The sequence below is a fragment of the Pholis gunnellus genome, assembly GCF_910591455.1.
Source record: "Pholis gunnellus genome assembly, chromosome: 5".
In the NCBI taxonomy this organism is placed as follows: domain Eukaryota; kingdom Metazoa; phylum Chordata; class Actinopteri; order Perciformes; family Pholidae; genus Pholis; species Pholis gunnellus.
In genome coordinates this window covers 14,397,976-14,422,522 of record NC_136531.1, presented here as the reverse complement: position 1 = coordinate 14,422,522, position 24,547 = coordinate 14,397,976, and the positions used below count along the sequence as shown (strand labels likewise).

General features: G+C 39.8%; 2 protein-coding genes across 2 annotated transcripts; one reads left to right on the top strand and one right to left on the bottom strand.

The window, feature by feature from the left end:
• On the bottom strand, window positions 1-20,821 carry vwa11 (von Willebrand factor A domain containing 11). The gene is made up of 18 exons (XM_079159037.1): window positions 20,712-20,821; window positions 12,009-12,195; window positions 10,398-10,534; window positions 10,138-10,282; window positions 9,831-9,924; window positions 9,408-9,536; window positions 6,527-6,713; window positions 6,222-6,391; window positions 5,862-5,974; window positions 5,621-5,737; window positions 5,339-5,512; window positions 5,100-5,232; window positions 4,346-4,498; window positions 3,435-3,527; window positions 2,032-2,303; window positions 1,735-1,868; window positions 1,129-1,288; window positions 1-463 (listed from the first exon to the last, which is right to left on the bottom strand). The coding sequence occupies exons 2-18, from the start codon at window positions 12,186-12,188 to the stop codon at window positions 62-64; spliced, it is 2,793 nt and encodes a 930-aa protein (XP_079015163.1). The 5' UTR covers window positions 12,189-12,195; window positions 20,712-20,821; the 3' UTR covers window positions 1-61.
• LOC306696414 (prostaglandin D2 receptor 2) lies at window positions 15,689-17,071 on the top strand (the record flags this gene model as incomplete). Its single annotated transcript, XM_079160018.1, has 1 exon — window positions 15,689-17,071. One exon carries the CDS (start codon window positions 15,689-15,691, stop codon window positions 17,069-17,071), a length of 1,383 nt encoding a protein of 460 aa, XP_079016144.1.
• Window positions 20,822-24,547: the final 3,726 nt, after the last annotated feature.

The window sequence follows — 24,547 nt, the reverse complement described above, 5'->3', positions numbered from 1 at the left end:
TTTAAATAAAACGGTTTATCCGATACCTGATGCAGAGTAAAGTCAACCTAACTTAAGCCCTTCAAAACCTTGTTACAAAGGCAGATACCAGCAGGCACAACCACAGTGTCAGCGACACAGTTAAGGCAGGGGGGCCTGCAGATGGGGCAGGGGGGTCTGTAGAGCGTACAATGGAGTGATAGCACTTGCCCACATTACCAACTTTATCTACAGCTACAAACTCAACGATCTGTGAGCAGCAGGATGCTGTGTAGTTGGCCTGAATGATGGGATCACTCAGCATAGTAGTTGAGAAGTTTCCACTGCCCTGGCGCAGGGAAACGATCTCTATTCCGGTACCGTTTCCATCTGTAAGGGTGGCCGCAAGCTCCCACTGGAAAGGTTCACACTGAGACACATCTTGAGGGCAATCATCAGCCAGCACGTGAACCACTTCACACAAGGGTGGAACAAAATCTGTAATCTGGACCGAGAACAAGAAAATAAAGGTGTTATTTCATTCATGAATTACAGCAACGGTCAAGCCAGATATGGTGAATGATTGTCTACCTTTTGAAGAAGTGCATCTATAAAAGCCATCTTTGTGGCTATGTTCAAAAGCTTTTTAATAGAGTGCTGCGGGGATGACGTATTTTTGTAGGCCAACCAGGAACGTTGGTTCCCTCAACAAAAAACAATGGGATTTTTCCATTGGATTTTGGATTATTGCAGAAAATAAACTCTCTGGCAAACATAAGTTTATGATACTTACACGTCTAATTCAGTAAAATAATCTTCACAAATGAACAGCAAACCATGGTCGCATGACTTCACGTCACCACCACGCAGCTAAAGGCAGACTGGTTGTCAGTTTGATGACTTTTTACGACACGTAAAAGCTTCAAAATTCAAGAGTCGAGTATTTACTGACATATTTAAATGGTAAAACAAAATTTGTCAAAAAATCTTAAACTGTATTAACCACAGAACTTATTTCAGGCATCCAAAAATCCATTCAAAACAAAAAAGGGAACCAGAAGATGGATAATGCTGACTCATTCCTGGGTTTCTGGACTCAATCCTGCAGCACTCTCTTTACTAATTTATTTCACTGTTTCCATCTGTGTAATCCAACAGGTGTCTGATTACCTTGTTAACAACAGAGAATCTCAAAACGACGTAGTTGGAGTCAACACCACTGGACAACTTGGCTTCCAGCGTCAGAGTGACGTCAGTGCCTGATGGTGTGGCGGCAGGTGGCGTGATGGTTATAGTAGAATTAGCGTATAGTCCAGTTGTCAAGGTTAGACTGTCAAGAGAAGACAGAAAAATACACTTTGTGATTAAAGGAGCTATTACTGTGAATAGTCCAGGCATTTGTTTTTGATTAAAATATTAAAAGTTTAAATCCACACTAGAGGAAGTTCAAACTCAGCTTACTTTCTAACCTCCACACAGCTGACCAGTCACAATGTGAATGCGGTGTGAATGTCGGATGATTGATTCCGGAAAATAACAGAAATTGTTGGACACAACACCCCCTAATCTGAGCAGTAGTAACAGAGCATACTGCTGCCTTAAGCCTGACTGTGGCCTTTACTCCAACTAGTGGGTGGGGTTGCACAAAGTTACTCCACTCAGATGTAACTTTGCCCCAAGCTTCAGGCAGCAGGAATGGGTGCTCTAGATTTAGAGATGTGTCAGTAACATTTAGGATATTTAACAGAAGAATATGTTTTGGCTGCTTCTCCTCACCTGGTTGGGTTGGACATGGGGAAGCTTTTGTCATTTCTGGCGCTGATGGAGTATTGACCACTAGAGCCCATGGTCATGACACTGAAGGGGAGAGAGAAGGTTTTTCCTGGCTCCATACTGCTGTCCACCACAGCCTAATGGAAAATGGAAGTGAAAGTATAAAAAACAAAACAGGTGAAGAAGAGTGAAATTGTTCTTACATACTACAAAAGTGTTTATATTATTTCATCTTCGTAAATAAAACAAAACCTGCTTGTGTGTGTACACAGGATATGAACAGGAAGCGAAGAGACCAACCTTGATGTTCACTTTAGAGATGGACATCTGGGTGGTAGACTGTCTCTGAAATTCACTGCCTGACACTTTGTCAGTTCCTTTAAGGAAGACCACAAACTCCCCCTCAGGGACGCCGTCAACAGTCACCAGAATGTCTCCGTTGCCCATGTCAGTTTTTGTGCTATTTCTAACAGTCTCAGGACCAGACACAGTTACTAGGGCAACATCTCCTATGGTCATCGAGGACGGACCTTTCCTACCCATTACTGAGAGCATCAGAGTGGCCGGCTGACCTGGGTTTCCAGAAGAGAGAAGTTCAGATGTAAGGTAGGGACAAAAACAAGAGGAACATTCATTTCCATGGCAAAAAGTGACATTAGATGGTTTGGGGAATGGGGTGTGGAAGGATGCTTCATAATCATCAAACAATCATGTTTGATTGGGCCTAAAATGTTCAGATAAGTCTTAATTTAAGCATTAATTAATTGTTTCTTGCAGTGGACACTGGCTGTAATCAGACATGTTCTCACCTTATAAAGGTGTTATGGTAGGGTGACCGTCTTTTCAAACCACCAAACTGGGATCCTTAAGTGTACTGAATGATTTTTCATATGGACATTTTCACAGTGTGTGATCTAAATAGGAGGCTACTCTTGCAGTGTGTGCAGATTTTTGATGCCCGGTTCTTTAAGAATAAAGAAGTAAGCCCCCTTTAGCTCTTAGGAAAAGACAGACTTTCTCTTTGGCATGAGAATTAACCGTTAGTCTACTGATTTCTGTCAAAAATTGTTTATGTTTTGATATTGAATTAGATAATAATTGTATTTAATTGTGGAGAAAACTGGGACTTTTTAGTGTTTTACAGATATTTGAGGAGATTCGTGACATCCAGCTTCAAACTGGTCCAATCATAGACAAACCAGGAAATCTGGTCACCATATGTTATGGCAAAGTTTTTAACAAACAGTTGCTAATATACACACCCAGCAGACACAAAGCTAAATTTAGCATTTGTTCAAAGCCGTGTTTCTGTACATCTGGCAAGATTAGTTATGTTTTGAGAAAGGACGCTAAAAGAGCCGAGGGGGACTGCAGAGTCAGGTGATTATTATCTCTGAATATTCATTCTTTTACAAACAAGTAGTTATGTGATCTTTTGTCGATGTGAAGATATTAGGAATAGGAGCTTTAAAGATGATCTTTCTGTCTGCCTGAGCTATTACCATTACGGAACAAGAAGCTTGTCACTTATATTTCACCACTAGATGATGCTATTCTTGCACAGAGACCACCCATTGTCCCATGAGACATCCATAATGATGGGAACAAAATTACAGAAATATAATTACATTCAAAGATATAAACCTTGAGTTCCTATAGAGAGTCTTAATTACACCATCATTGCTTTAATGAATGTATTGTACCTGCTTGTGGACGCCCACTGAGTACTGCGTAGCCTGGATGAGGTCCCCCGAAGCTTTCCACAAAGTCATAGATAAAGGTAATAGTACTCTGGCCTAAAAACACAAGCACAGACTTACAGTAAATACAGATAATAAAAAAAAAAAGACAGAATTATGTTTGACCAACATCTGTGTAATAATTTGTGTTAAATTATTTCAATATTAGAAGCTGAATTCATTTCTGTGGTTTCAGTGGACCAAACATTTGTGGAAAACAATATGAAATATCCCACTGATTAAAAAATAGAAAATACAATCTGGGTCAGTGCAAATACGGGAGATTACCTGAAAGGAATAGTTCGTCATTTTTGGAAATACTTTTATTTGCTTTCTTGCCAAATGTTGGATGAGAAGATCAATACTTTGTCTGTTCAGTAAATATGAAGCTAACATCTGATTAGCTTAGCACAGAGACTAGAAAGAGGGCGAAACAGCTAGTTTAGCTCTGTCCAAAGGTAACAAAAGCTTGTTTGTTTGATTTTTACAAAAAGTAAAGTGTAAAAAACAAAATCTGTTCCTGATGAGCAGGACTATTTTGTGATAGCGAGCAGTAACTTCCTAAAGTCTTCGCTGGTCGCCCTGCACACTCAGGGTTACTATTGTGGAACAGAGCCAGGCTAGCTGTTCATATCATTTCCAGTCTTATGCTAAGCTAAGCGAACAAGCTGCTTGTTGTAGCCTTATATTTACCAGATAGATATGAGAGTGGTGTAGAAAGTCTCATCTAACTCTCGGCAAGAGAGCAAATTAGCCTATCTCTCTCAATGTTGAACTATTCCTTTAATCTACAAATTAAGTGTATTTGCAAGAAGACACTATTTCACCAGCACATCTGTACAGAAAGGGCATGTGTAATGAACGGAGTATCTGACCTGTGACTTTAAGTGTGTATGGTTGGTTGGAAATGATGTTAATCTGCCAGGTCCCTGATTTGTTGTCAGCGTGGAGACGAATTCTCCACAGATTGCCCACTGTGTGTATGGCCCCCAGTTTACCGCTGGCCTCATTGTGGTTCTGGCTCACACCTGGAAATTGATGTCATGCATTCATTATTCATGAATATGTATCACAATCATAGTAGCAGCTTATTTTACCGTCCTTCTTGGCCATTTCTTGCAGGATGTCAAGGGTTCTGACTCGCGTAGACTACCATGTGCTCTTGCAGGCTAAACTTTTCTTGTTAGGATGAGGCTCGTAGCTCGTAGTTAAAAAATAAACAAATTCCTTATGCAATAACTGGAGTACCAAAACATTGACCTTCAGCTGGCTATAACTAAAAAGTCTATAATCTGCGGTCAGAAAAATTGTTGCTCCACACCTACTTAAAGGAGTCAACCAAAAAATATCCAATAGCAGGACAGAATAGAGGAGCCTTTATCTTAATAGAGCAAAAACACACATTTTACAACATGACCAATTACCTTAACTCTATATATAGTAAACATTCTAAAGGGCATAACACACATACTTTTGCAATAACATAAAATACAAAAAACTGTTAAGAATACAAAATGGCTCTTACAACAATCATATTCTCAGCAGGACAAAAAAGGAAACCCAATGACTGTCAAGCATTAACATTGTCTTAAACCGGTGCAAACACTGCAAATCAAAATAGTTTGTTACCTGCAGGGTTGGTCAGCGTGAAAGTAATGGATTGTCCTGTGATGTAGATGGTGATATTTTTCAGAGATTCATCCAACATGAAGGGAAATATCTCCTTCTGCCCAGGGTTCCTTACTTGCTGGAGAACTGTCACCTGAGAGAGATGGGAAAACAAGAAGAGCCAGATTATTTGCCACTTTTGTACCAACCACTGAAGGCTACATGCTTCAGAATCTACTATTAGGACTGCAAAGTTTTACCAGAGCAGAAGTGGAGGTGTCAAGGATGACGTCTGTGGCCTGAGGCAACTGACTCTTAGACACATGGATGGCCTGGCCTCCAGAGGCCAAAGCCAGGTCCTTGTAGTCTTCGAAGGAGCTAGCACTTATGGAACGACGGCGCCTCTTCATGGGATTAGTCATTAAGAATGACACCTGTGGAAATCATTAAATTTGGAGATTACACCCCCAGCCTTTCAAGTTAACTTCACTTAAGTAAACTGAATGAACACAGGGCATCTTTAGGTGTTGGTCAGTATTTACCGTTGACTTGGAGCTCCTCATGAGAGAAACAATCATGGCCTTGAGGGCAATGTCTTTGGCTACAGCATCAGTAAAAACATAGATGTTGGAGGAGTCAGGAGCGTTGGTGAGAGCCAACTGGAGAAATGAGACAATCAACCTTCTCAGTTCCTTCTGCATCACCACAGTATTCAAGGGGTTCATGAAAAATATCTGGAACATCAACAGCCCCCCAAGTTGTTAAAGATTATAGTATAAGTACCAGAAGTCCTGACAGGCACATCTCAGGGGTATCACCACCTCCGCTCGCTGTGAGCTTAGAGATTTCTCTTTTCATCTTATCGGGATCTGTTGTCTTGATCAGAGGTCCAACACCTACATATAAAGCACAGAAAAGGGGCTAAGTGCCAAGACTAACCTGTGGCTCAAGGTATTCTTGACTTAATATATCTGTTTGTATCTCTACATTACATAAGATCATACACTAATTGTTAACTAGTGTTACAACTATATGGCCAAGCATTAGATATACTGCATAACATTCTATGGCATTATCAAACCACCAGGGGTCTAACACAACTAATGAGTTTCTAGATTATCACTAAAGTAGAAGAGTTCATACCGGGGTCATTGAATGGCACCAGAAGGTACTCGGATGGCTCGTCCTGCGTTCCTTTTTTGCTGTCAATTATTTCATAAACGACCTTCCTGGCCTGCTTGATGTCATCTGACATACTGCCAGTGGTGTCAATAACAAAACACACGACGGATGAGCGAGCAACCCCCATCATTCTGTGAGAAAGAGAGAGAGTGGAGAATTAAAGGTCAGGTAAACCGAATCACCCCCCTCAGTCTGGACGGTGAAATCATTAAGTAAAACTTTGAGAGTCTAGATCAATTCAAGATGGAGATATCTGAACGTCATACCTCAGAAAGCCATTGTCCCCAGCAGCTAACCGGATGTCCTCCAGCAGCTGGAGGCTGGCGTCTGTGGCTGCATTCACTGCAGCGTTGTGGAGGGCCACGTTGTCCGAGCGGCGCTCATCTTTGCTGATGCCTCCGCGAGGTTCTACTGTGCTAGTCAGGTCAGCTGCCCCTCCATGGCTACATTTACCTGGCAAAGGGAAGAAGGGACAGGCGGTTGAACTGGGACATGGTTCAAATTGCTATTCAGAGTGGACTTGTGCCTGTCATGTACTCAAGTGTGCTTTTCTAGGTATAGACTGAATTACCTGGCAGAATTGAATCATGTTAGTTTTGTACTTCAGGTAAATAACTGTTTTATGATCGTTGCATCTGGATTTTAATTGCATTAAAACCCAATAAAATCTGGGGCATCTTGAATGTCAGATGAGACTGGAGACAGGAGGAAACAGCTACCTTGGCTTGGGTCCAAAGGTAACCCAATACCTATAAAGCTTACTAATTAACATTTTACATCTCATTTCTTTACAATGACAATGAAGTTTCATGGGCAGGTATGTGCAAAAGTACTTCTTGGCAAGGAGCAGTGACTTCCTGTAGTCTCTGCTGGTTTTCTGGAAACATCATGATGACAAGACTCCAGGAAGTCCGTCTGCGGTGAGCTGGTCACTGCAGGAAGCCCCAATGGTGTCTGAGCTGAAAGACTTCCTATCATGTCTCGTCCTGTTCCTTAATTAAGTTATGTTTTACTTTATTTTGTCATCTCAGTATTTTCTGTTTTATTTTGTGTTACTTACCTCTCCTCTCGTTTCAGAGTCGTCACTTCCTGCCTTTGTGTGTTTCCCGCCTTTGTGATTGTCTGCCTCACCCCTTATTGGATCAAGCTGTGTCTAATCACCCACACCTCCCCAGTATATTTAATCTGTGTGTTTCCCTGACTCTGTGCCAGGTTCAGAGGGGATATAATCAAGGAACAGTCTCAACACTCAACTTGTGACAAAGAGTCAGATGGGAGATGGAAATATATTGCCGGTAAATAAGGAGAGTTTTGTGTATTTCATGGCTGAAGTAGTATAGACTGCACATTCCAGGCAAAGGGGAGATCTGAAAAGGTGCTACTCGCAGGTGAGCGACTGTTGCATCGTGCGCGCGGATCGGGGCGGAACACCGCCGTGCGCGATACAGAGAGCAGGGGAATTGAAAACGCGCGACCATGTAGTGACAGACATGACATGCCGGCGTGTAAATAAATTAAGCACAAGTACTCGTCCTTCAAGCTCCCGGCTCTCGGCTCTTCTACTTCTTCTACTCTTCTACTTCTACAGGGTGCGCGCATGACAGCGCTCATCTCGTTCGCCCCCTGGTGGTTGGCTGATTCAGGAAGCGTTTGATTTGATATGTAGCAGAGCACGTATTTTAAACGTCAATATCGCAGACGATCATGCTCATTTAATCGTGGCAGCCAAAATCGTGATTGCGATTAAAATTCGATTAATTGTGCAGACTGAAAAAAAATCATAATGCGTCTCTGGTATTGTTCAGGGGGCCGGACCAAATGTGGAGGCGGGCCGCATCCGGCCCGCGGGCCGTAGTTTGGGGACCACTGATCTAACTCATGTTAATTCTGCAATGGAATGCATGGAGTCTGTTGTCAAATGGCCAGGAATGTATAGGTTCCTTGACAGTTTAGATTATAAACCCTCTATAAAATGTGTTGAGGAGACATGGCTTGAACCAAACTTAGATTTTGTGATTCAGGGCTATGTGTGCATAAGAGGGGATAAAGAAGCGTGTAATAGGGGAAGATGTGCTACCTTCTGTTACGTAAGATATTTCTTATAGAGAAATGGGAAAAGGAAATTACCTGGAGTAGTTGAGGTGTGGTTAGGGGAAGAAAGTTTGGTTGTAATGAATTTCTACAATCCATGTCAAAGATTGGATATAAGCATTGGAGGCAATAAAGGGACTACACACAAGAATGGTCATTTGGTGTGGGGATTTTAATGCCCATAGTACTCTCGGTGAAGGGAAAGGACTGATTACAGTTTGATAGAGAGGATGTAATGGACGACTCTGACTTGTGTGTTTTAAATAATAGGATTTATTTAGGAGAATTAATTGCAGTTAGGCAATGAGTCAAGTTTAGCTTTTGTTTTTTTTACAGATGCTTCTTGTTATTGAGAATGAGTTTGTTCATTGACAGTTTCCTATATTTACTGTTACATTTAGTTTTGTTTTTTTACTTATTTGTTGCATGTTTAAAGTAAATAAATAGATATTAAATAAAAAGGAAAGGGTTGCCACTGTCTATTCATATTTATCAACATGAATCCCATTAGTTTATGACTGTATGAAAATAATTGTTAAAGATGGGCATATCATTTGTTTTCATGGACGGCCAAATGGTGCGTCACCTTAAATGTTGCCACTGCAAATAATTGTGGGACGGCATTATCATCTTTCCTTTGGTAAAGGAAGGTCCAGTGTATCCTATGCTAAAGAAGCATTGAAGCACCTTTCCTAAGCATTTAGACAATTCGAACAGCTCTCATCATGGCAGCCACTTAGATAGTTTCGGGTCATTTCACTCAGTTGAGAACTCAGTCGTAACACTTTCTTGATCATAACCAGTTAAAAGTTCCTCACTGCAACTTGTTTTAAATTATATTGGGGATTAGGAAACAAAATATCCCTCTTCTTCTATCATGGTGTTTGTCAAGTAAAAATAATTATAAAGTAATAATGGTCTCATAAATATTTATACATATTTTGACTATAGCTGTGGAAGTTTATTCCCACCTTGAGGTAAATTATAAATATGATGCACAGGCTCCAGTGCTAACAATATTTGAATCTGGTTTGGAGACATCTTTTTCACTGATACCTTTGGGCTTGGCCGCTGAGACGATTCCCATATAGCCTGAAGTGAGTTTTTTCTCTTTTAGAATGTTGGGCAGGATGGAATTGGGACACGGTCCATTGGCACAGTCACTGCAGGTGGCAGTTTGGATATCTACACAAGCAAAAGGTACACAATATCCACAATTAATAATATTTAGGTTGTTCTTTGGTTATCTGAAAATAATGCGCACACTGCAGCCAATCAGAATGAAGTACTCTTTGTGACCATAACATGGCAAGACAAAACACTCTGCTCTTTGGCCTGTAGATATGCTCCCAGGTGGAGTTTTATCTACAAAAATATGGATATAGTCTGCTTTATAACATGTTACCCAACACACAGAAATGTTTGCATAGTTATGTGTATGACACACACACACACATACACACACACACACACACACACCTGCCAGGTTTTCCAGAGGAAGGTCTGGGCGTATGAGGTTGATGTATGGCTCGGTGTATCCCAGCTCCACCCAGTTACTGTGGCTGTAGAAGTCCTGACAGTGAATGGAAAGACACACATTAACACTTGTATCCGCACACATAGACAGAGTTATGGTTTCTCTATTCAGTCTCCTTCCTCGCTCATTCTGCCTCGTCTAACCTAATCATTCTCTCGTCCAATATATATGTCTGTCTGTTACTCCATTTCCTCGCCACACTGCCCTTTAACCTTTCTATACCCAGCAGTGTCTTTCTACCCTCCTTACCTGTAGTGTATGAAGGACTCTGCCCAGTGTTTCCCTGGCAGCCTGGAAGTTCTCCTCACGAATGTTAGCCTTAATGGCCACGATACCCTCCATGATTAGGGCACGTCCCTCCAGAAAGGCCTCTGAGTTGAAGTGGTGTGGAGCACTAAAAGAGTTTTTCACAAGTAATAACTGTAAGAGCAAATCATTTTTAAAGCTTAGAGCACAAAGTCCCATATTTCATTGCCAATTAATAACAGTTGTTTTGATCTTCAGCCAACCTGTTGACAAAGTCACGATCTATCAGTCCGTTCTGGGTGTAGATCTTTTGAAGAGCAGAGTGAAACTTGGCACCAGACACTTCTCCTGTTGCTGTGGGACCTAGACATGCCCGCACCAGCTCCTCAGGAGACGAACCCTGCAGCCAGAGGTCAAAGGCTCGAGGTTACAGTATGAAGCTCCAGAATACAGCCATTTTTGTCACAAAGGGTACGATGAAGTCTAAAGTGTGGGGCCCACATTGATGTTGGACACAATAACAGGAAGTGGACATGGACGCCCCACCATATTCTTATTTATCTATTTTATTTATTCACCTGGCATATGTTCATCTGCAATGATTTTAGTAGAACCGTTTACTGTAAAATTCACTACACGTTCCTGAGGCTGTGGTTGAGATGCTAAGGACAAGAGTGAAATATATAGTTGGTGGTAGGTGGCGATGCCTGTTAAAAACACACAACAATAAAGCCTTTCCAAAACGCTGTTGTCTGTCTTATATTTTTATCATAAATCGTTATTAATATCTGATTTCAAGTCGACTTGAGACCTGTATATCCATTCATACAGCCTGTAAGTGAAATATTATCAGCTCAAACACCACGTAGAGATGACTGTCAACTGTGGGAAACTGTGATTCTACACTCTGCAGCACACATTCATCCAGATTAGACATGACTGTTAACTCTCATTTTGATACCATAGGGACCGAAATTGAATAATTACACACAGGGGTTCGTGTGTCTGTTGAAACATTACGATGAAGCGGCTTGTTGAAGCATTCATTTAGGATTTCTACAGCATTACCAAGAAAAATTATCCATCTTCATGAAGAAAATGTGTTGTCTGGCGACATAAAAATAGTAAAACTACAACTCCTTTAACCACTGATCATGTCCGACTTTTGTCATTTAGGTGTCTTCTGAGAAACTACTAAGCCACGGAGGGCAGTGACTCTCTGACAGTACTAATCGTGTAACATTCACATTAGTAAATGCTTCATAATAAAACCTGAACTTGAGTAAATAAGGTATGCAATATAGTAACCTTGCAATATAGTACTATTTCTACAAAATATTTTAACACCGGCTGCCTTTTCTTCTGAATGGGAAACCATGAACTACGAATGTGCATCACACATGCCAATCTGTGGAATACAAACTAAAAAGGCCAGCCTCATGGTGACACTAGGAGAAAAGTGAGTCAGATTCACCTGCTGGAGACTATGAATGTTTGTACCAAATTGCATGGCAATTCATCTAATAGTTAAAATCTTTCGGGACCAAAGTAGTGGACCAACAGTCTAGCAGACCAACCATCCATTACCAACCATTACCATCCCTTGAGCCACGTCATTAGTGTGACTGCTGTTCTACTGAAAATAACTCCCATAAGCAACTCTCACTCTCAATATTGTTTAAATGCAAAAGGCAGACTGATGTTGTCCCCCTTCAAAATATTAAGAGGCACAGCAGAGTAAAAACATACCCAGTGTATGTGTTTTAACATGCAAATGTGTTGAAATGAAGTTGAAACAGTATGTTTGCATGTGTTTCTGTGTGTTGTCTGTGGATGTTTGTGCCGTCTTGCAAGTTTGTTATCTTCCATCGTACCGTGGGTTTGAACTCATGACCAGCTGCTTCGGCCACCGCCCAACACGTCTCTATCACTTTTTGCAATAGAGCCGTCCTAGTAATGCTGACATGATTGGATTCACCCCCTCTGGTAGTAAAGGCCACTGTTGGCCCTGAAAGGACCAACGTCAGCAGGGTAATGCTCAGCACTGCAGTCATGATCAATCTACAGGAAGGGAGACAACTGTTAGATATCAGTTATCAGGCTGGTTAAATGATACATGACAAAAAAAGAAAAAAAACAGAAGAAAACAAAGAGTATCAAATAAATAAAGAATAACAATTAAAGTAGAAGTAATTTAATAAATGTAAAGTATGTAAATGTATGAATACAGACAGAAAAAAACAACGGGGATGGATTCATGTGTATAATGATTCCAAAGCAGTTTGGAGGAAGAGCGAGAAGACAGATAGTTAAAAAATAATAATAATCATAATAATATAAAAACAAAGAAGATGGGATAGATTAGATTAGTGGGGGGGTGTTTTTGGGTGAATGTTTGTGAATGTCAGATAAAGAATGTGTAGGGATCGTGGTATATGTGTTTTTATGCATTTTATATTAATGTTGAAAATGTGTGATGTTAGTGGAAGAAGATCTGAGTTAAATGATTTAATGTTGATGTTGGTCTGAATAGAGGATTTAATCTGAAGAAATTCTAAGTATGGATTCTCCACAGTGCCGTGCTTTGATTAATTCATACTTGTGTGTTGACGCAATGTATCATCATGGAAACAACAGCCCAGTCAATGAAGTGTGAGGGGAGCTAGTTCATACAAGTCCAGCAGACAATGATATATCACATACATCATATTCCAGTCACTGTTACTTCTGTCTCATTCTTGTATGCGATTTCCCAATGCCTGTCTATTGCCCTGAATTTAAATTTCAGGCAATTGTTTCCATATTAACAAACTCCTTCACTCATCAGATATCTTGTCAGTTTAAAGGGCAGAGCAAGGGGAGGTATATCCGTGTGTGTGTGTGTGTGTGTGTGTGTGGCAGGGTTACAGTGGGTGTCTCCAAAGAAGTTGGGAAACTACAGAACTGGAGATATGACTATCTGTGACAGTAGACAAAGAGGAACAGGACAGAGCAGGAATTTGATATGAAGCGTTAAACTCTCTCTCTCTCCAATCATGCATTGCATATCTACATTTTTCCATGCTGCCCCGATACTCCCACAGTAGGTATGTTTTTTCTATTACATTTAATTCACAGTTCAGTTTCATATCATGTAATTAAACACAGAGATTCCTACCTTCATTAAGGTAATACAGTTTAGATTTTGTGTTGGAACTGTTTAGGAGAGGTGTTGATTTATCCTTATGTATTTTATGGGGCTGTTGCATTATTTCTTCATACTGAGATGTGTTTCTAATATTTAGTCCACCTCATCTATGTAATTGAGGGTAGAGTAAATATCAGGTAGGTGAGCCTAAAAATGTCAGTTGATCATCGGTATTAAATGTCAAAAGCAACCAAACAGCAGAGCATCTCATAACGAGCGGTTACAGTGTCAAACACATGCAGGGCTGTGGAGCTAACTGCAATTTTAATAACAACTACATGAAAGCGCATTGCTACAATTGTGTACAGTGACAACTCGCCAGGCAGTTAAGTCAGCACCCTGAGCCATAACACACAACTCTGTGTTAAGGGAAATTTAATCACCAAAATAATACCCACAAAATGTGTCAGTCTGTTGCAAGGTTCAACAGCTTGTTGCTGAACTGTTCAGTGTTTCCAAGAAGCATGTTCTTCTCATATTATGATAATTTAAGTCTCAATTTATCATATTGAAGGTAGTTGTCAGACCAACACATTCACACCCTAATTTTCAACCCATTCACCAGAAGAAATGCTGTGATTGAAAGTTTCTGCAAACCACAGGATACGTTGAATGGAGATGTTTCTGAACCAAAAATCCATTTCATAAATATGTTCATATCAGCCTCGTCTCAGACAAAAACACACGATGCTGTGTGGTTAACTTTGTTTAACGATTGGCTAGTTTAGGCAACACAACTACTGTACTTGGTTAATGTTAGAAAAAAGATCATGTTTTGTGATTAAATAATAATGTAACAACGCAACGCAGCAACGCAACAACCAACAGTGTAACAAGGGCAAATAAATAACAACCTCACTGAGTGGACATAACATAACAACAGCAAACGTTTACTTTTTTAAAATTTTACTTGGGTTACAAACAGCAGTCTTCTGTGTGGACTTTCTCACTTGTTGTACTTGTTAATATATCCATGGATGATTATAACCATCAATTGTTCTGTGTGTTGCTTGTTGCACTGCGTCACTTGTTCTGACTGAGTGAAAAATAGTCGACATTCAACATATCTGTGGTTTGCAGAAACGTACAATGCCCCAAAAAAAATCCTGGCGACTGGTGTGCAACTATTTATTTAATCAAAAACATCTTCTGATTTGTGACTATTTATGCAATTTACATTTGAATGGGACAGCAGTCACGTCAGCATTGTGTCATGGACACATTTACTCATGTCTGTATTCATGTGCAGACACGGGGCCGAGTTAACCTCATCTATGCAGTCAGTATGAGGCGATGTGACTAAGTATGGGATCATGGCTGTATGTAAGAATACAATGGCAGCACTTAAATCATTTTATTCTACAGTATTTAGTCATAACTAGATGTTCCACATGTCAGCTACTTCTTGTATGTTACCCCAAAGTGTTCCTCACATAATTGTAAGGAGTTACTAAACTATAAACTGTTTTGACACAACCATATCACCTGAAATTATGAATTTACAACCGAGAATAACACTGAGTGAGAGCAGTGTGAATCTAAATAGCTGAAATTCCCAATCAGGTCCCAGAATCTGACCGGTCAGACAATATAGTGTAAAACTAGGAGAGAGCAGATGGGTTTGGTTACATTTTTTTACAATATTTTTATTTCGTTCTTGAGGTTGAGGTTGAAAAACGTTCACTTTCAGGTAAAGTATGTGTCCAGGTAGTTCCATTGGTTATCTCAATAAAAAAAGAGATTGTCAGATTGGCATGCTAGTATCTCCTTGAGTTCTCAAGCATTCTCTGACAGTATGAGCCGGTATGTGTTTAGACCACAGGAACAGGATTAGACATGTTGTCTGAATCAAAGGGACAGTGTAGTGTAAATGTTTTTTTCTCATTGGGTTACTAGAGAATGAGGAGCAGGGAAGGAAAAAGTATGCACCCGTATATTATGGTGTTTTTAGTGTATTGCGTGAGACTCTGGTGCAAACCTACCAGCTAGTATGTGAAGCAGTTTCCCCTAGAAATTCTCAACTGTATGTGTAGCCCAATTATGTTAGTGTGTCATGCAACTTGAAAGGCTGTAATTTATAATTGATCAATTCAGATTAACAAGCCTGACGATTATACATCAAGTCACTGTTGTATATGAGATAAAGGAATGCTGATCTATCAGCTGTCTACAGGCAAATGCACATCTATTGTTCATATCATCGCCATCATCAGCACCATCACTGTTTTGGTAAATCTTTTTCACTGTAGACAACCATGATAACATGTTTAGCTTTCAAACAAGAACAAGCATGTGTGCACCAGAACTGATTTTAATCAGCCCGCTTCTTCTCACATTTTTTTTCTTTTCTTTTCTTTTAGAGCGGCAATGTCGAACACGACCCCCACCTCAGATGCCTCAGGGGGACAGCTGATCTGTCCCCTGCTACAGACGATGAAGGAGCACACACTCAACAACAACACACAGGCCAACTTGGTGATGGTTTGCATCCACGGTCTGGTCTCCTGCCTGGGGATTTTGGAGAACGCCCTCATCCTCTGGGTGGTGGGCTTCCGCCTGCGGCGTCGCACAGTGGCCTCTGTATGGGTGCTGAACCTGGCCACGTCTGACTTCCTGGCAACTCTGACGCTGCCCCTCTTCACCTTCTACCTTTCGTCCTCACATAGCTGGGAGCTCGGCAGCCTACTTTGCAAAACACAGGCTTCCATCTTCTTCTTGAACATGTTTGTGTCAGCCTTCCTGCTGGCAGCCATATCAGTGGACCGCTGGCTTCTGGCAGCCAAGCCGGTGTGGAGCCAGAATCATCGCTCAGTGGCAGGAGCTTGGAAGGTGTGTGTGTTGGGATGGCTGTGGGCCGCCATTAATACAATACCTTACTCCCTGTTCCGCTCAGTGACTGAGAAACAGGATGGGAGGAAACTGTGCTATCATAATTTTGCCTTGTATACATCGTCTCTGGAGATAGATTGCAAAGTGAGGCAGGCAGCAACAGCCATCTCCAAGTTGCTGCTTGCGTTCCTGTTTCCCCTAGTGGTCATTGCAGGGAGCTACATTCAAATTGTTCTCACCCTGAGGAACAGGAGCAGAAGGAGGAAGCAGAGTTCCAGCAGGCTCACTGATGCACTGATTGCGTCCAACAAAAATGGGGCATCAAGAACTACGAATACCCCTACAACCACAAAAAACACTAATATCTTTCTCAAGCCTCGGGCCTCCGATCCATCTTTATCCCTGACATCTACTACCTTTTCCCCCACTACCCCTAATCAGACCAATCACAGTCAGCTGTCCCAGAGCTTCACCAAGATGGTGACATTTGTGATTGCGGCATTTGTTCTGTGCTGGGCCCCCTATCACATCCTCTGCATGATTGAAGTGACAGCCCAGTATTGGCTCAAAAATCTCTACCTGGTGGAGGTGGGGCTGCCCTTGGCCACAACCTTTTCATTCTTGAACCCCGTGTTGAACCCCATTCTGTACGCCTTCAGCTGTCCCAATTTCTGTGTGAGAATACGACAGAGTCTGGGAGCAGTGTTTGACGGTCTGGTAGAGGAGGGAGGGGGGTTACTGATTGTGCCAGGGAGAAGTTTAAAAGCTCATATTAGATGGAAGAGCAGTCGAGACGTGAGCCTTGCGAAGCCAGGGTCACCAAAGGGTTCACAATCACCCTCTCAATCACCCTTTCCTCGAAGACACTCATTCGAGCATTCAAGACACGAAAAGATGAACTGGATAATAGCTAAAACCTAACACATCAAAGCTGTGGCCACGAAAAAAGCATGTGGAACAGGAATTAGTAGTACAATGTAGAGTATTTTTAGCCATGCTAGGAGCTGGCTCTAGGGATAGCAATGTGGATCTGTTGCTTTGTCCATCCACCATGTTGGTCCAGACTAAAATATCTCAATTATTGGATGGATTGTCATGAAATTGTTTCTGAAATTTGTGGTACCCAGATGATGAATCTTATTGACTTTTGTTATCCCCTAACATTTCCTCTAGTGCCAGCATGACATCGACGTTTGTGTTTTTTTTTTAAATACCTTCACTATTGGATGGATTGCAGTGAAATCTGGTAAAGATGTAAGATGTATTCCAAACAGGATGAATTGTAGCTTTGGTGAGCCCCTGACTTTTTTATCTAGTACAATCGTGAGATTTGTGAGGCTGAGGTTAAGGATGCCTTAACTTTTATTGGACAGGTTAGAACGTAAGGGTAAACATAACATTTGGTACAGACAGTTATGTCCCCCTCCAGGATGATTTGTGATAACTGGGTGAGCCCTTAACTTTTCCATCAGATGTTAATTTAAATTTCTCCTACACTTTATGACAGAGCATCTGCAAAACAAATTTTACATTAAACCTGCTAAACATCCCTGTGTAGGAATTATTATTGTGAGCATGTTAGCTAGTGGATGGTAGCATTTAGCTGAAAGCATTGCTGTACCGCCTCACAGAACCAAAAGCTGCAGACTCTTCATGTTATATTATGTATCAGTGGCGTCCGGCCAATAGAGGGCCTGGCCCCACCTTTAATCACGCAAAAAAAACTAAGCTGCGCGTTCTCGTCAGGAGAAGTCTCTACAGGCGAGGGCCAGCGCCAGCGCGAGCGCCAGCGCGAGCACTACTCCTCCAAGACCCGTTTGAGAGGAGAACACAGATCCAGCACGGACAGTTAGGGAGTGAAGGAGGAGGAGGTAAGGAAACATGGAGAACTCTGTCAAGCTACATATTAGGCAAAGTGAACATCTTTTCTTCTACATAGTTGTCCTCAGTCTCATCTGCTTAACTTGGTCATGGAGGCATCACAATTTAATTGAGATGGTAAATTAACCGTGAAAAGTCATCATAGCTTATATCTATATATGTATGTGTGTGTTTTATATTATACTGAATATTATTATATGAAATATACTGTACTGTATATATATATATTATACTGAATTCCCTGTGAGGTTGACAAAAATAACATGTCCTGACGTGTTTGTCAAAGTGTTATTTACTGCCTTTGTTCGTGTTGGAATAAATGTTAAATATTTAACTGTAAAGTAGTAATGCGTGTTTGATACCTTAATTTTTTTGCATTCAATTATACTGGGGTGTTTGCTGAAATTGATTGGATGGCCCTACCTAGAAAACTTTGCACCAGCCGCCACTGTTATTTATCTAAAAACAAACTCCAATATTTGCATTTTGACTACATTTAAGTGTTGTCAAACATATTTTGCATAGCATTGAATGGGCTCAATCAATGACATGTATTAAATGTATTTTTGTTTATCTGTACTGCACACTTTGGTATTAAATTGATATGCATTTTGTATGGACAAAGATATTGGTCTGCTTTGGTTTCAATTCAGTCCCTTTTTTCTGTAAAAGGCTTGTGAGTAAAGTCTGTAAAGATGTTTGATTTTGTTCTTCTCACAGTAAACTGTAAAAATAGACTGAGATAGAAGTGAAAGAAATCCAACCTGTGAAAGGTCATGAGATGAATAAAGGGATAGGGAAGAAAACAAAAAAATGTTGCTGCACTGAATTACGTTTTTTATTTAAAAAATGTGTTCAAATGGAACATGAGTGAGGAGAATTGTAAGCAAATGACTCATAAACTTTGGTTAGTGCATATTGTAGCTTTGTGCTATGCAGATTTCAGCCACCAGAGAGCAGTATCACACTGATTACATAATCAGACATGAAATGAAAAGTAGGATTATGCTTTCCGGATCGTGTAATCCAGGAGCACTTTATAGCTGAACTCTTGAACGTCTGACCACCTTTTTGAGTGATTGGATTTTATCATTTCTGATATCTGTTTTCATTGACTGTCTAAACACTGCCACATTTGTCTGGTTCCATCACACTCAATCGGACACGCCCACGCACACACATGCTGAGGTGTAATGTAGGCCACAGCAACGTGGGATTACCATAGAGGTAGTTGTAATTTGTAGAGAATATTAGAGAGAGAAGATCCAGAGTATAAAGACAGAGCAGGATTAAACCTAACGGACCAGACTGACGTACAAAGCTCCACTTTTCCTCTCAGCCATTCAATTCAGATTATCTTTCTGGCTCTTTCTGGCTTTGGGACTATCTCGTTTCTCTCCTTCTGTTTGATTCTTTTGTCTATGAAATTGTCCGAGTGAACTCAAATCGACAAAGAAAAAGGAACGGGGGAAAAAAAAGAGGAAGGAGGGAAGAATTTAGGAAAGAAAAGTGTCACCATGCATCCTGAATACATTTCACTAAATAGTTTTAAAGTCAGTGATACCAAATAATAGGATTTCAGAACAATAATGTGTTTGAAATGAGGGACTGCAAGGTCTATCGCAGAAAAGGGAAGAAACACATAAAAATCATACATCGCTATGGATATAAGGGATTGCACATTATCTCTCTACCAAAAGTCATTAGTAAAGAACAAAAAAACAAATGTGTTAAAGTTAGCTCATCAAAGTTCAGCATGACACATGTCCAGTTCACTCATTTGGTGGCAATAGGCGGCTCTTACAAAATAAAAAAGAGTTTGGCAACATAGTTGTAAATTATTTTTACTTACTAAGGATGAAATGAGTTAAACCACTACAATATTGACTAGTTAAAGGGAAGTGATGGAGTCTTTTCAGGGAGGATCTAACAACAATATGAATAACTTCGTAGAGGGTCTTGCTTTTTTATTTAAGTAAAACATGTTCAACTTCCTTCCCTTGTAGATCATTTTTGTACAGTCCCTAAATGAGTCTGTGATAAGTGGATGTAGGGGAAATGTAACATTTCTTGGTGTAATCCATAGCATCTCCCTGAGATGCAGTAAAGAAAAGAGGTTTACTGACACTCAACTACAGAAAAGACAGAATCACACAGAGGAGGATAAATATAATGAAACAGCAGGAGAACAATTAACATTGACAACATAAGATGCTGAAGACGATAGAGGCAGATAGGTCGTATAAAGCGCTTTAAAAAACAGTTGGCATAGAAATAAAGAAAGAAAGGAAGAAAGAAAGAGAGAGTGGGTGGAGGGAGACGTTGTAAGTATTGCTTTAAAGGGTTTGATGCACTGCTACAGCAGTTATTGCAGACAGATGTTGACTAGAGAATTTAAGCTTGTCAGTGATGTTCTTTTAAACATCATACACTAAAGTATACACTCACCAAACACATATACAAAAGAGATGAATTGAAATTTGGCATTTAGATATAGATAATAACATAACTATAATATTATATATATAGCCACCTCAAAACACCCAAAACTATCCCTTTAAGTGGAGGTAAACATGTGTTAGAAGAAAAACCCTCTATATTATAAACACACTGATACAAGATCACTTAAATACATTTAAACAAATCTAGTTATTCCTGTAAATGTTAGTATTAGACTTACCCTTTGGCTCCAAAGCAAGACCAAGAATTATTTTGCTTTCTTTAAAGAATTTGAGTACAGATGGTGTTCCTTATCATCAGAGGTGCTGCTGCATGCTGCGACTTGTGTATATGTTTTGTGGGAGTGAATTTACTCTTATAAATATTCCCCAGTGAAGAGGTTCCCACACTAACCTGTTCACTGGAACAGAAATTGCAACACATGTCAACAAAGATATCATTGTGAATTATTGTTCCGGAGAACAACTGGTGAAGTCATTCAGCCCCAGGTTGAGAGATCGGGAACGAAGAATTAAAGTGGGCATGCAGCCATATTTTGGAACAACATGCTACTAAGGTAGGGCGTGTGATTTTTACTCAATAACAGTCACTGGGGCCAGAAATGGCAATAACAACAGAATGGCAATGCCCGAGTATGATCTATTTAAGATTGGGGCGGCTTTGTCTCAAGGGTTAGATCGTTTCCTTTGATCATAAGGTTAGGTATTCGATCCCAGCCTGTGCTTGTTTCGTTTAGTTCATTCATTTTGCACAATTAAAAATAAACAAACAACAGAGATGAATAATATCACAGTGCAGGAAGAGTCAAAAAGCCAACTGGGCTTAAGCCTCCACCTATATAGATAGATAGATAGATAAATAGATAGATAGATAGATAGATAGATAGATAGATAGATAGATAGATAGATAGATAGATGGATACTTTATTCATCCCCAGGGGGAAATTTGCTCTTTACAAGATATGAACTATGATAACAATATCAATACATTACAAATAACAAAAGAAAAAGAAAATGTAATTGTGTCGAGTGTTTGCGAGTGAGAGTAAGCAGGGCTTGTGTTTGTTCAGGGGATTAACTCCGAACCAATAGTAATGCTATAAGTCCCTATGGGTGAAACAACTATAAATATACCATAACAGCTAAAACAAGGAGTACACTAACAATAATACATAAAAAAGCAATTACAAAACAGAAATTTTGTTTTCTTTTAAGCACCGTTTGAAACATTTTATAGAGGAAAAGTTAATCCATAATTGATACCCCTAAATCTTACTGAAAATTGACCTCTGCTAATAGGTAATTTAGGAGGATGAAGATCTGAAGATTGACGAGTTGAGTAAGAGTGAATTGACTTTAAAGTAGGTCTTGAAATGATGAGGAATATCCCCTTCACCTGAAAGTATCTTATAAATAAAGTAAGAAATAGAGGAGCAGATGAGATGTCTGACTGATCGGGTTGCAAACCTATCAAAACGTTTCTGGGGGACCAACATTTTTTGCAGAGTAATAGGAAAAGTACTTGCCTAAACTGCATTACAATATAAAAGATAGGGATACATTATACTGTAATAAAGACAGTTTGCAGAGACAAGATGTCTAACCCTCCTTGTTATTCCAATACATGTGTTCATTTTTCTACTAACACAGTCAATATGTTTACTCCAATTTAAACTCTCATCAACAATGATTTCCAGGAATTTTGTAGATAACACTTGAGGCATCTCAACATATTCAATTATAATAATAGATAAATCAATAGAGTTACTTTTTATATTCAAAGATAGTTGTTTTAATCTGAACCATGTAGCATAGGCAATTCTACCAGCGTTATCTTCCATAATCAGGAAATTGAAATTTGAATGAGAGAGAACTAGGGTTGTGTCATCTGCAAACATTATCGGAAAAAGGCTTTTTGTCATGTAATCATTAATATAAATAAGGAATAATAATGGTCCAAGAATGGACCCCTGTGGAACCCCACAAATGAGTCCGGCTTTGTTGGAATAACAACCGTTAACACAAGCAAACTGTCTTCTGTTGGAGACACACTTTTTTAACCATTTGTATGCAATATCATTGAATCCATATTTGTGCAGCTTTTCCAATACAATATGATTGTTATGTATCGAAGGCTTTGGAAAGGTCTATGAAAATATTGCAAGTAAATTCATTATTATCAAGTGCAGAGATAACTTTATCCACAAGGTTAAGTAAAGCCATATAAGTTGAATGATCTTTACGGAAACCCTACTGGTGTTTATAAATAATTAAATTAGACTTTACATGAAACATAATCCCTTTGTCTACAATTTTTTATAGTATTTTTGAAAAACAAGGCAAAAGAGATATGGGTCTATATAGTTATTAAAACAAGGTGGATTTTCTGTCCTGCTGAAGATGTTTTAAGATCATCAATTATATCACTTATTTCTTGAATATCACACTAAATTTGAGATAATAGGGCCATTTTTTAAAATTAAAATCCAGTGGATTCCCATGACAAGCAGGAATATTGTTAGCTAATTCATTAACAATATTTACAAAGAGTTCATTACATTTTTGAGCTATACCAAATGGCTTTTCAAGAGAATTATCACCATCCAAAAAGAATGAAGGAAGCTCTGGTGTAGTCTTTTCTCTTTGCAGCACCTGATTTATTACTTTCCACATGGTGTTTATGTCTTTTGAACACTTCATACATTTTTCACTGAAATGTTGAAGTGTCATTGAGCAAGACACTGAACTTTGAGTTTCTCCCCGGCGCTTTGCAGCAACCTACTGCTCCTAATGCTAATGGGAAGGGTTAAATATAGGGTTCAAAGTGAAAATATATTCATATTTTAGTTAGCTGACATTAGCCACCATATGCTACTGGTCATACTGGACCAAGTAGAACAAATGTATTTACCTGAGAAAGGTTGCAATGTATTGCTTATGAATTTCTCCTTTATGGAGTAATGTGTTATTAATTAACCCGGTTATTAGCAGTCTAATCTAAAGTTGAACTGTATTTTAATTAAATTCATTTTTGAGTGAACCTTTGACATGTCGCATAAAAACAGAACGTCAGAATTTATTCGGCAAAGGCGTTTCCGTAATCCATTTAGCGCATCACTTATTTTTTACAAAAGCAAATAAAAGCTCAAACGAGCGTATAAACTTATTTTTAGCAATTGAGGAAGTTTTATCGAATGGGGATGTTTCCATACCATACAGAAAATGCACCTTGGGTGTTCATGCACACATGCTTGTATCTTTAAAGAACCAGATATTTTGTAACATAGTCACCTTTCATATCCTGTTGATTCTTGCCAATCCAAGTCGTAAAAGTTCAACTGTGAGTCTGTGGGACGTTTACTTTTATTTGGAACCGGGGGCGTCCGAAACTCTGTGGAAGTGAGCCTGCAAGCACAATGCCAGGAACCTGAAACAACTTTCAGCCACCTGTCAGCTCTTGCTCTGCTGAGCCCTTCACGCTGCTGTTTTTCTCCTTTTTGGGGTTCTGTTGTAGGAATCTACATTTGCTCATGTGCCAAACTGCGCTAGTGCCAAAAGTTGTTAAATCTAATGAGAAAGTCTGCAACACTGACAGCCCGTCCCTTCAGACCTCCCTCCAAAGCCACTCCCTCAAAATGATCATAGTGAATGTGTACTTACAATGGTCTTGCTCATTGTCAGTGCCAAGCTAGCAGCTTAATGACTCTAAGGGGGCATCCACCCCACCCCCCTATCCCTCCAGGTTGTTTGGAAGTGTTGTGAATGTTGTGTGGATGGATGAAAGCTGATTTTTCATATTTGCATTATCTTTTGCTAACACTAGAGTATCATATGTTCGGCTTGTGAAAAATGGGTCCAATATTTACTTGTGAAAAAAATGGTCATAACTCATAATTCACGTTCACAACTCCCATTGGAATTAATAGACTCAGGACCTGCCGCTAGTCTCCTAAAGGGCAGTGGACACAGATGACACACATGACACAGATAAAGGAAACTGACAGTTGGGGGGTTTCCTGTCTGAACGATTCCTGTGCTCGGACAGAGTGTGAGCACT

Coding starts and splice junctions, on each gene's coding strand:
- vwa11 (XM_079159037.1), bottom strand. CDS start 12,188: ATGACTGCAGTGCTGAGCATTACCCTGCTGACGTTGGTCCTTTCAGGG. Junction 10,535..12,008: donor GTCATGAGTTCAAACCCACG/GTACGATGGAAG, acceptor CTCTGGCTGCAG/GGTTCGTCTCCTGAGGAGCT. Junction 5,738..5,861: donor TGTGCCTGTCAGGACTTCTG/GTACTTATACTA, acceptor TCATTTCTCCAG/TTGGCTCTCACCAACGCTCC.